The sequence below is a fragment of the Aquila chrysaetos genome, chromosome 6, assembly GCF_900496995.4.
Source record: "Aquila chrysaetos chrysaetos chromosome 6, bAquChr1.4, whole genome shotgun sequence".
Lineage (NCBI taxonomy): Eukaryota > Metazoa > Chordata > Aves > Accipitriformes > Accipitridae > Aquila > Aquila chrysaetos.
The window spans coordinates 22,490,206-22,503,274 of record NC_044009.1 but is presented as its reverse complement, the minus strand read 5'-3'; the positions used below and the strand labels follow the sequence as shown (position 1 = coordinate 22,503,274).

Here is a 13,069-nt window from a genome sequence, read left to right as displayed (position 1 = left end):
GGCTGTTGTGAGGACGGAGGCTTTTTGTCTCCTCCTGGCTCTGAGCCTACCACTCGGGATATGTGTGAGAACACGAGTGAGTTTATAACAGGATGTCCACTCGTTCCAGTCTCCTTGGGATACGTGTATATATATTTGAAGGAGAGCTTATATTAACACAGTTCTAATGGAAAATGTGCGATAGTTGGGAAACAAAAAGCTTACAGTTCTTCCGTGAACTTTTTCTTCCTCTCGTGGACGTCTGTAATTATTTGGGGTGGTAATTAAGGTATCTGGCTTGTATTGTAATTTTGTTCAGAATGTGCACCATGAATGAATTTAATATTACTATGTGAAGCCTTTTTTAAACTCTTCTTACTTACTTTTTGATTTTTTTTCTTTTTGAGGGATGCAAGGCTTTTTAGTACACAGTTGTGCATACACGACAGGGTTTAAGTGTGTTCAAACCTACTTGAATGAAGAATCAGAGTTCCCCCTTTTTAATAAAGGTTACATATTACTTGATGACAACTATACAGCAATGGCTCAGTCCAGTGGTTCTCAAACTGTCTTTCTCCTGCCCAGTCCCATGGCGATGCTCCTCTCAATCTGAGAATCGCTCGTCTGGTTTCTCTAGATGCTGAACTTGCTGAAGCTGGGAGAAGGTATTCAACGTTGAAATTCAGGATTTGAATAATTGCTTAAAAGGCTTGCATTGGTTCTTAATTAGATTAACAAATAAATACACAAATAAAAATAAGACTTTTAAAGTAACTATATACACATATATATACATATAAGTAACTACATATATATAGGTCCATATTTATAAACTATACATATATGGAGAGAAGTATTTCAGAACTTCGCTGTGCAACTCAGGTCACTGTCAAGGGTTAAAACTTGTACCAGTTACCTACTCATTGCCTGGTGTTTTGGGTTCGTAGCATTTAGAATGTTTTTTAGCTCTATTTCTCAATAGATATTTCACTTCCAAGTGTCATGCTTTCTATTTTTATCAGGAGGACTATCACTGTATCAAAATTCTTTCACAACTGAAACTCTTAACTGGTGTGAATTTTTTCTTTTTGCCTGATGACACAACTTAGCTCTGGTGGGAGGAAGTTAGGAAGGCAGAGGGGAGAAATAAATACATTGTGAACTTAAAAATAAAAAGACGTATTTTCTTTGTCTGTGAAACATTTCCTTTGCTCCTGCCATCAGTGGCTGTCAAAATATAGCTTTCTGTGGATGTGAGTTTTGAGACTGTGGCTGTCTCAGTTTTTGTGGAATGGTGAGGCTTTTCAGTTTAAAGGGGGAGGGCTCAGTTATTTCTATTTCAACAGATCAGGCATGTAAGAAAAAGCTTTCGTATCTTCCTTAAATTGAGAATCTGCTTTGGCTGCTCTTCGATTTTTCCAATATTACTGATTGTTGTTTGTGTGCTTGTTTTTGAAAGTATGTTTGCTTACTTCCCATAACGGATAGACAGAGCAATCTGTTTTTCTTATCGTGTGTTCTAGAGGCTGTTGTAGGTTGAGAGAGGTTAGAAACAGGATTCAGAAGGGCTCCCAGCTTTCTTATTTCCAGGCTGAAGGAACCTAGGGTTGTGACACCGCGATAATGCCAGTGCGAGTCTGGGGAAAATTGTTGTTTTGTGCTTTGAGGAATAGTTTTTAATTTTTCCTCTGAAGCAGATGTTGTGGAAGCCTTATGAAAAGGCACACCAGATCTTTCCTAAGCAGTGATTTTGACTTTTAAAATACCTTATTTATTGATACATGCATGTGTATCTCTCTCTCTCTCTGTAAATACAGGGGGTTTTATATATGTATGTATATATATATATATGTATATATAGATCTTGACCTTTTGCCTTTTTAACTAGCAGATTGAGGTAGAAATGTTAAGTTTTTTAAGAAGAGATCATTTCATGGCTTGTTTGGATATTAGTCGCAGCTCTGGCACTAAACCAGTTAGGGTCATTCAGGTCAGCTCTGTGGCTCTTGACATTACTGTAATTTTTCCTTTGCTTACTTTACACTCCTGACTGTGTATTTATTTCACTAAAAATAGGACTTTCCTCACTTTCTTAAGGAAAAAGGAAAGGAAAGAAAATAACATCATTTGCCGGCAAGCTTTTCAGCATCTAGATGACATACATGACCTGCAGATCATCTCTGACTCAGAGACATCCTCTTAGTCTGTGGCCTGCTCTGCTGTTTTATGAGGAGAGTAGTTCATCAGTTTGCATTGGTCGTGAGGAAAAAGTGGCATCTCTCTTTAAATACAAGTTTAAAGTTGTCAAGATCCAGCAAGAGTTATAGACCCCTTGACTGCTGTTTTCCACACCCATGTTAGCATTTTGTATCTCAGCGTTGTCCCTGATGTTAAGTGCCAGTTTGGGGGATTTGTGCGTGTGTATTGTTAAGAAACAATTTACCCACTGCAGTGCCTTCCAGGAGCTTTATGAGTTGTGGCCCTCTTGGCTATTCCTCTCTGTAAAGAGAATTAAAACAGACCCTTTGGTTCGGTTTTTTTTCACTTAAGCTTAACTTTTATTTAAGTAAATGCATATATGAATTTCAACTTTGTAGAATGTCTTTCACATCTTCTGGCTGTTCTGGAGCAGTGGCTTCCACTCTTAATAGTACATGTGTTGTGGCAGAAGGGTATGTGCAGTTAGCTGAATGCCATCTCTTGCGCGTGCATGTGGCTGGAGCTGCAGCCATTGCTGCTTCGGGAACTTACGTCAGTACAATAAAGGTCAGAAACCTTTCTGTAGAGAAACTGCCTAGCCACTTGTCCCGTGTCTTGTCCCTGCTATGCAAGGACATTATACCTTTTTAAATTAAGAGATGCTGACCAAACCTGCTCAAATAATGTCACTCACCTTTATGGTTTTAAAATGTCTCCTGTTCCAAGTACAGTGCTTTTCTCAGTGAGGACCAGTTGTGTTCTGGGGCTGGGACTTCTGTCCAGCCATTTTTGAATTCTTCATAAAGAACGGTAGTCTTCATTTTCTAAAAAGTAAACCCTTTTTTCTTTAAATCTGCAGAATCTCAAAATAAATTTTTTTCCTATTTAAAAAAAAAATATTTTTGTGTGCTGCCAAACAGCGACATGTTAGCTCAAAAGGAAAGGAATTTTTAGAAAGTAGGCATTACTGGAGATTAGATTGGAATGGGAGGAAAACCTGGAGCTTAGGTACAGGCATAAGCTTTCCTGGTGTGAAAGCTGCAATGTGGCTGTCTGTGATCCCATGGATTTCATAGAATACATAACTCTGAGAGCAGAACTGAATTCTGTTCACTCGAAGTATCTGAGGAGTTTATATGTCTGCCTTAATGATGTTTGTGTTCTGTCTCATTCCTTTCACCATCTGTGATGTTATGAGTCAGGAAGAGATGCATACGTATCTCCTGGAGGGACTGCACAATTGACTGGGTATTCTAGGAGGTTTGCACCTCCCTCTTGAGGTGCCCACGAAAGGTTAGTACTTACATAGCAGGACAGACTTCTGTCACAGGAGTTTGACAGGAAGGGAGGTATTTTTACATCAGATGAAAACATCAGTCCATCTAAATCAGTACTCTCTGTGTTTCTGTCAGACAGGTCTGAGTAACGTTTGCCCTGCTTCTGCTTTTCCATTTCACCTGATCAATATTTGTGTATTAGACCAGGTGGTCACTAAAGCACCTTCAACATAATGCTTTTCTCTGCCAGATGGATCTGGCATGTCCTGTCTACAAACAATGTTAACATAATTATGAAGAACTGAGTTCATACTTATATGCCCTCTTGAACCTGGAGAGTAACCCCCAAATAGTCTAAAAATAAGATCATGGGTTAAATTCTTCTCTTCTGACAAGCATCTTTGGAAGCAATGCAATCCAGGCATGGCCCATGGGAAGAATATGATTTCCTATGTTTAAGCAGAACTGACGGAAGACATGTTAGCATCTCTGTGTCCCAAGGGATGATTTGGATCTAGTCTTTAGGACAAGGGAAGGAGAAGGTCGGCTGCACGGAGAGAGTCAGCAGTGTTAGTACACTCTGCTCAGTTCACCTGAAACTGATGCTGATCAAAGGCCTGCTTTTAATGATGATTCTTCTAAATAAAAAAATAGTGATTTGTACTTTGGTGGGAACTGAACAATTTGCAACACAATGAAGAACAGACAATGGCCTTTCCTGTCTGTTTTCCATTAGGCTTGGATAAAGGCCTTTGCTACCCACAGCCAGCGGCCAAACAATTTCTGTATGTGCTCTATAGCTATTTTGAAGTTATTTGCTATCCTGCAGGAGTAGAGGAAGGGAAGGGTTTTAAAAGTTACAACTTCTTATCAAGTCTGCCTCTCCAGTCAACCTGCTTTTTCTCCAGTTCCGACTGCAGGAACAAATGGCCTAGGCAGAGATCAGAGAGTGACTGAAGTCAGTGAACGACTTTGGGTAAATACAAAGATTAGATGTTGAACGAAAATGAGACTCCTCAGACCAGCCCTTCGCACTGAAGTGGTTAAGTGGGCTGTGATTAAAAGAAATAAGTAATTATCCTAATTATACATGAAAAGATACAGAATTACCACTTTAAAAGCACCTCCTGTGCTCTGGAGTGGTTCTGTTATTTACAAAGTGGTAGTTCTTAATTATGTAGCATAAGCAAGAGGGCACCCTCTCAGTGTAGTGCAGCAGCTCTGTCTCTCCGAGGCGGAGGGTGATACTGTGCTGGAGAGCGCTTTGTCCCCCAAGCACGGCTCCAAAGTTCAGGTCTTGCTCCAGTGAGTAGGGTGGTGCTAAGCCAAGAGAAATTGTGGGAACCATTCTATCTCAAGCTTAGTGCAGGGCATACCAGAGTTCACAGAGCTTTCCCTGCTTGGCCATGACCACTGCTGGTAATGGCTTTTATGATCACCAGGTTTTAAATAATAAATAAGACAAAGAAGCAAACTCTGAAGCGCTGGAGAACAGCCCTGGGTGGTGACATCCTGTCACAATTGAAGCATGGCAATTCTGCGGGCTAGTAACTTATTACAGAACATTTCTTTACCAGCCTCTTCCTACTCTGGGGCAAAGTGCTCGTATGCCTGTGGGACTAAAAAGTTCAGGACTCACTGGGTCATGGGTGGTGGAGGGTCCTCTGTGTCCCCACTGCAGTGTAGTGCTGGGAGACGTGTTACGCTCTTGCTCTCCCTGCTGCATCCGTTATTGTGCCTAGGAATTTGGTTTCCAGTCCTGTCAGTCAATTCAGTGCTGCTCATAAGCCCTAAATGCCCCACAGGCTGTTTGTCAGAATGTTCCTATTAACAACTCAGTGAAAATAAAGGGTGAGGGGAAGGGAAGGTGGAGAAATAAATCTTATTTTAAATCTTTTGAGCTAGTTTTATTTCAGATGGAAAGTTGCATGCGGACCACCCCAAGCTATTGTGCTGTGGACTGTGTCAGCTATTTGACTGTGCAAGGAAGATTTGGGTAGAGGTTAAGAGCATCACACAGGGGAAGGGTGCACTGGATTCCTTTTGTGCTGTATCCAGGAAGTTTCTAACTCAGTATGGAGTTGAAATACATTGACACACGTGGTAATCATTACAAGAAGAGAAAGGAACATTGAAATATGACAATTTGCTGCTCTCATTCTGGGGATTATGTTGGTTTCTGACTGTCTTGTAGAGGTAGTGACATGTTGTAGTGGGGTATAGAAAAATAAAGGGCAGATGCTATCCTGGAGTGCTCTGAGAGCTGCTTGCTGAGCTTAGCACAGTACCTGTTGTCCAGACACCTTGTATCTGCCTACCTAGTGTATGGCTTCAGAAGGGTGGGTGGCTCGAAATATGACAGTGCCATTGTACTTGGTTTAGAAGAGCTCTGTGAGCAAAGAGCTGCAGAATCATATACGAGGCAGTGCGATGCAGGGAGAAAAGGGAAACACTGCCATGTCTTTTGCTGTGGTCACACCACAGATGGAGGTGGGTAACAGCCTCCTGGACCAGCTTTTGTTTAACTAGCACAGGCATCGCTAACAGAGGAAGTTTATCAGCGGTACTTGAACAGAGACAGCACATGTCCATGGAGCTACTTCCTTCCCAGTTTAAGGTCCGGCTGCTCTGTCTGCACTGCTTTGTATTCCAATTATTCAAGTACCAGCCAGTTCATGCAGGACTACAAGAGCTGTAAACGTATCTGCAGTTTGAGTGGAGCAGTAGCAAACAAGGGAAGAATAAGGGAAAGACTGTAGTGGGGTAGGAACATGGAAAATGGAGGATGCAAATGGAAAAACCCTGTCTCAGGAAGATCTGAGGCAGAACATTGATGTCACAGCAGCTTTGTGACTCTGTATCCCTTTTTTCTTAGAGCATTGCCTGCAAGCTGGCCTGTCTCCCAGGGCAGTGCCAGTCTCTATCTTGGGGTTGTCTCAGGCTTGCTCCTGTCCAGCCCCACAGAGCCCTACCAATCCATAGTTAGCAAAGAACAACAGGGAATCTGATATGGGCAATGTGTTAGAGAAGGAAAGAGTCTTGAGGAGTTGAGTAATGCACATTTTTTCCATCCAGCGTAACTGTTAATGGTAACCTTTTATTATTGAAGTGGTTGAAGTGACTAGAATCTGGTTTGTTTATTGGGAGTATATGCATGGCTGTATAGTCTAATGTGATCGAAAAAGGAAACTGATAATAAGGGAAAAATACACCTATGGAAGCAAGTCAGGTGATGGCTCTGTGTAATTGTAATTCCAAGTAGCTCTGCAGAGATTAACAGCCTGGCAGCCTTTTCATCTTAAACTTTATTTTTATAGGGGTTTATAACTTGGCACTAAAGTCAGGAGTGGGTGGAAACTTGGCAAATGTGGTTCAGCCCAGAAAGTGAATGTTATTTATATTTATTTCTCACCAAGTTTTCAAAAACACTTGGTTACTGTTTTTGTGTTCTAACAAGTAGTGATTTGTTGGTTTCAGTGACTTATTCCCTGTGTGTTTCTTAAACTACAAAATAGTTCAGATCTTATTTCAGCTCTTCTGAAACTCCTAGTGGAAGGACTCCAGATTTCTAGGGGTGTAAATGAAGACCGGAAGTAGCTCTTACTGTATTTTCTTGTAGCAGGATGCTCCAAGTAGTTCATGTACACTGAGCAACATCTTTATTCTGTTTACATCAGATTAATTCCTGATTGCCAAGTAGCTACTGCACCTTTGGAATAATTAACATTTGGTTTTGCTGGCAACTGTGTGTATTTAATGGCATTACTCAGGTGCAGGCTTACTGCAGAGAGGCTGAGGAGGCAATAGTTAGTACGGCCACGTGGGCTTTGAAGTGCCCGTGTCGTAGAACCTGGTCTGGGGCTGTGACAAAGCAGCCCCTCTTCTCCACTCCACTGCCCACACATGACATCTCTATATTGACGCCGGGTCCGTCCCTGGTATTAACACTACTCGGTTTTCGTACTGCACATTGATTTCATGTCTCTCCCAGCCAAAACCAGGACAGTTCCTAAAGCCAGACACTAGCAGTATAGAGCTTTCTGTGCCTGATTTTCAGGGAGGCCTGACATCATGAGGAGCAGCATTTGAATAGGGATTTTTAATATTTTCAGCAAACTGAAATACTGCATTGTGTCTCTGGCAGCCTGTGAGTAAGGTAGCAAAATGGTCATTTGCTGACATTAGTGTTTGTGTATTGCACGTATTGCATTGCATTTCATAGCTGAAATATATTGCACAAATAAGCACTTACTTAGAAAATCAGTTGGGTTGGAACATTGGCTTTTGTGGAAAAATTGAATTAATAATTGTCTTAGAAATGCTTAATTTTTATTTTAAAAGGTTTTTTAAAGCAATTATTTTATAGAAGGCTAAAGATGTTGTGGGTTTTTCCTTTAAAAGAATGGGAAGAGTGAGTTAAAATTTCTTACAAGAAAATCCTGGGTACTGATTCACCTAGTTGTAAAATTCAGAACTTGTGATGTTCCAGAATGGTAGCTCTAAAGATAGTAACTGTGTGTGTCTATGTGTGTTCGTGTGTGTTCAGGGCATGACTCCCTCCTCAGTGAGAATTCAACTCTCTCTGTCTGAGCTTAACTCTGGAAGGTGAAAAGAGCTGTCTTTCTATTTAGAAGGAAACAGAGAGTCATCAGTAAACTGTCATCCCGAGTATTAACTGTGTAATGCTTCAAAGCTTTATATAGATTAAGTTTTAAAAAACAGTTCAAAGCCTTGTACAGTTGTTAATCATTACACAAGTTATAATAGTATTATGGCATTTATGAAATAAATCCTATCTTGTTATATGCTGAGAGCAATACAGGGATGAGGTAGTAGTTTTCTAGTTGTAGGATATGCATCCCTGAACACTTTTATATCAGATCAATATATAAATGCCTATCCAATTGCATGTAGTGAGGCTCATGGAATCTGCAACAGACTGTAAAATGACTTCTGATTACTTAAAATTATCTAAGTAATAGTTATATTTATGTACTTTTTAAACTTCATTTCCTATTTCCAATACTACTTTTAGAGGAAATTTAGTTTTGTAGTATGTGCATTTAGTTTTGCAGCTACATGAAAAGATATTGCAATATTGCTGACATAAAGTATTTAAAAGGGACAATATCAGTATATAAAATTACAGTATATGCATTTTGTGGGTAGTGTTTCATTTTTTGTAGCATGGTGTCACTTAGGGATCACAGGTCTTTGTTGTGCTAAACAAAGTTTTTTTGAAGAGAGTGAAGCCACTTTCTTTAACGTGGATATTCATGCAGAGATGCTCTAAGCTTCCTGGACAGACTCATAGCGATGAGGCTTTCGATATAGGAACCATTGCTTTAAAATTTTCTCCTGTGTGAATTACATGGTTTTGCAGCGTGCTTTCAGACAAGCGATGTGATTCTCCTGTAGTGCACCTAGGTGAATTGATGTTACCAGATAACTTTACCCACGCACAATGCAAGGTAGAGTTTATGTTGGAAAAGATAATAGCTGCTGAGTTTGTAATGAGAAGCTGTTCCATGAGCTGCACAGGGAACGGTCTAATTTCCATTGGGTTTGTGTGAGTGAATACTAATTTGGGTTTCTTTCCTCACCTAGATGCCAGTGATTCTAAAACTTTGACGGCTTTTAAAAGTTACTCAATTTGCTGTGACAGATTCAAAAGTTAGTGACGGTGTAAACGGCAATGTCCGAGCTCATTTCTTTAGGAAGTGAGGCTGGAGAGGATACCTGCTACCGGTTTGATAAGGAGGCTTCCTGAGCAGCAGATGATGCCTGAGAAGTCCAAAAGAATGTTGATTATTGTGCTGCTTTTACTTTGTGCTGCTTTTACTTATGTTTCTGTGAAACTTCTATGCAAGTGTAGCTTTGCAAACTAAAGCAGGTGCTGTTGTGTACAGTCACCTGCAGTAACCCTTACCCTAACAGTCCTCTTGTAAGTGCAAACTGAAATGACAGCAAACTAATTTTTCTTTTTTAACAGTGGAAAGAGTGGAAAGAGAAAACCTTTCAGACTATTGTGTTCTTGGTCAACGTCCCATGCACTTACCAAATATCAACCAGCTGGCAACCTTGGGAAAAACTAACGAACAGTCTCCTCATGGCCAAATTCACCACAGTACTCCAATCCGAAACCAAGTGCCAACGATGCAGACAATGATAAACCCTGGGCTCCTGTCTCCTCAGCTCAGTCCACAACTGGTGAGGCAGCAGATAGCAATGGCCCATCTGATAAACCAACAGATTGCTGTCAGCCGGCTATTAGCTCATCAGCACCCACAAGCTATCAACCAGCAGTTCTTGAATCATCCACCCATCCCTAGAGCTGTCAAACCAGAGCCATCAAATTCATCGGTGGAAGTCTCTCCAGATATTTACCAGCAAGTCAGAGATGAGCTGAAGAGAGCCAGTGTGTCTCAAGCTGTCTTTGCAAGAGTAGCATTCAACCGCACGCAGGTATCAATTTCTATTCTATAACCAAGAAGTGCTGAGAGGTGAAAGTTGTGGCTCTTGTGGGGCTGTATGGTTTTGCTGCAGATCAAGGCAGGAGGTGTGCTGTAGAAACAAGTCAAACCACCCTCTGTTTTTTCCCCCAGTCTCTTTGTCGGGATTGAGCAAGGCTGTTTCTTCCTGGAACAGCTGTTCGTTTGCATTTGGTCACCCCTGTACTGTTACCTGAGCTTTGTTCTCTAGCAGTAATTCTGCTCGTGTGAGTTCTTCCCCGAGTTCCTCCCTGTGGTTATACCCTTCCACATCTGCCCCTGCCTGATGGCCAGGAAGAGGTAACAGAGACTGTGAGAGTCAGGGGTGTCTTTGGGCTTCTGTCACTTCCTCAATTCCTTCCTGTGGTACAACTGATGCCACAACTAGTGCCAGAGGCTACTGCCACAAGAAATGTATAAGACAAGTGTGCATAGGCCTAAAGACTGACTGCTGGGAAAGATGTCTGCCATTTGCAGCAGATTGTGTTTGCTTTCCTACATCTGACACAGGATTTCTCACTTGCCTAGTGAAATGCAGATGTTGAAATGATCGTGTGATAGAGTCAGCTTAAGCCTAGCACCTGGAGTACCCCGGGTGAATGTGTGTTCAGAAACACACGCCATTTACATTTATCCTGCTGCCATTCACAGCATACAAAGTATCATCTCTCAATTGTGATACTCTGCAGCAAGGCTAAAGAAATGGAAAGTGGCTTAATATTTAATATTGGTACAAATTTATTTTGTGCAATTGGAGTTGGTCTTTGAGGTAAGGTTTACCAGCAAGAGAAAAACGGGGGGGTGGTGGTGGTGTGTGTCTCCTGGAGGTCTGTCCCTTGCCCCGTACAGTGCCTTTGTCTGTTCTCCTGCATTAATGATTTTCTTTGGCACTGCCATTTTGGAAATGCCATGTTATGAGGGAACTAATTAAAGTATGGAGCACATTTTTATTACTTCCCTTCTTCCATTAAATTCGTAAGATGGCTGCACTCAGAAAAAACATTCACTTCCAATCAACGTGACTTTGAGTTCTGGGGTTAGCCTTGAGGATATCAAATGAAAACTACATAGGAATGTATGAGTATTTCCTCTTTAAAATGCTGCTTTTAATTTGGAAAAGCTTTTCATCCCTCTGGGATCATAACCCGTTGTATATAAAGCCTGGTATAATCAAGGTAGATGGTATTGACAGAATGACATATTCTGAACTTGAGCGAGAGGTCAGCAGTAACGTTGCCGGTGAGGGTTTTGCCACTGTCACTGAACATAAAGCCCTGCTTTAGCCAGATTGGGAGAGCTGGGTTGGTAATGCCCAAGTCTGCCTTTAAACCAAAAGCTCATTCCCCAGTGAGAAAGCTGTCATACAACTCGTGTGTTAAATCGACAGTTCTGCTATTGTATTTAAAAGGAGGCAAGGTTTTGATTCTGTGTGTATAAGAAACCCCAAGCCTTGCATATTACTGACCAAACACTGTATATGGACTTTCCAGGACAGCAGGTAAAAGACAAGCATGTGAGAGAGACCACTCTGGCCTCTGCCTAGCAGTGGCACAGCATTGCATCTGCCTATAGTGTTTAATAGCAGCTACGGTAGAGATTGCGCCACACTGTCGATAGATCATCTGAAATGTGGACTAAATCAGCTGCAGTATGGTTTGGGGTTTTGAGGGTGGGGTTTTTTTGGTCTTTTTACACCTCCTGCAGTGTTCTGGCGTAGATCTAGTGGGTTTAGGACACTAAGCAGGTCTTTGGGTGAAATATGGTTTCTTCCCAACTTCAGTGGCTCTGGGCAGTGTGACTGTGGGCCAGTCACACCTGACAGCATTTTCAAATGCCCTGTATGACTTAGGACACCAGGTGTGTAACCATTCAGACTGGGCTCACTCATTGGGAGCACAGACCTGAGCGGCACTGAGTGAACCTGCCGAGGTAATGTCATTTGAGAAGGTGCCAAGCACCTTTACTGGGCAGGGCTGCACCTGGAAATGGGATGTGAGGCTCTGTCCTCCGACCAGTTTAAATTTGAGTTCAGTATATAAAACAGTGTCTGTAATTCAGGGTGCTAGTATCACTGGCTTTGTCAGTCCTCCTGTCCTCCTCCTGACATTTATCTTAGGGTACACTAACTTCTCTAGCTTTTCTTTAAAAAAAAAAAACCAAAACTTCCCTGATTTTAGTTGCTTCATTACAAGATACCAGACACAAAATTTTATATAAAAGGAAAGACATTACCTACTTCTTAGCTCTCCATCATAAGTAATATGACGTACTGTACAGTCCATGACACTGATTCCAGAACAGGCAAGTCTTAAATGTCCGTAAAGATTTGCTCATCTCACAGCTCTGTTTCATTAGTCTACAGGGCCTTGATATAGAAGACCAATGCATCTTACATATAGTGCATCATGTCCCTAGGAGCCATCACTGTAGCAAAAGAATGTAGGTACATATTTATGCTTCCCTGTCATCAGCTTTTAATTCCAACTCAAATCAAGCTCCCCTCGCATCAGAGACTGTTATTAAGAAGAGGTGCTCAGACAGTCAGCTTTGCGCTGCACAGTAAAAGATGTGGGATGTTCCCACATACCCGTGGTGGAGAAGCAAACTCTGTAAAAGGCACTTGAAGTGGAAGTTCAAGACTACTCTCACGTCCTTGTGTTCCCCCTGCTGCCCCTGAGGATCCTCTCCTCGGGAGGTGCAGAGAGGTGTGCGTTTCTCTCCAGAAATGTTTGGGTTTGTTGCATTTCACAGGAAGTGCCAGCCTTAGAAACTGGAGGTCTGTTGTTTCTCATGATGGTACCAAATAATAGATGCTGTGAGCCAGCCAGCTAATAATTGTATTAATCACTACATTATGGGCCATTGCTTAATCTTTCTTCGTGGTAGCTCTGTGGTGCACATTAGCCTATAATTAAGTATAGCTTCATGAAATATGTACTGTGAGGCTTGTTTAATAGATAAACTATTCTCTAATTTATTTTAAAGTCCGATGACCTACATACTCAATGCTGAAAAACCCCCTCTTACTAACATTATTTCTCCCCTGAGACCTTCCATCTGAGCAAATCTGTTAAACGAAGTAGAGGAGGCTTTGATCCAAACTAGGCTAAATCCATCGGAACA

At 41.5% G+C, this 13,069-nt stretch overlaps 1 protein-coding gene across 6 annotated transcripts in view; it reads left to right on the top strand.

The window, feature by feature from the left end:
- SATB2 (SATB homeobox 2) overlaps positions 1-13,069 on the top strand; it is a 139,238-nt gene that overhangs the window by 74,541 nt on the left and 51,628 nt on the right. For all 6 annotated transcript variants that reach the window (XM_030019009.2, XM_030019007.2, XM_030019006.2 and 3 more), the window contains one exon: positions 9,448-9,920. In XM_030019009.2, the coding sequence (XP_029874869.1) occupies positions 9,448-9,920 (473 nt within the window). The remainder of the gene's footprint in view (positions 1-9,447; positions 9,921-13,069) is intronic.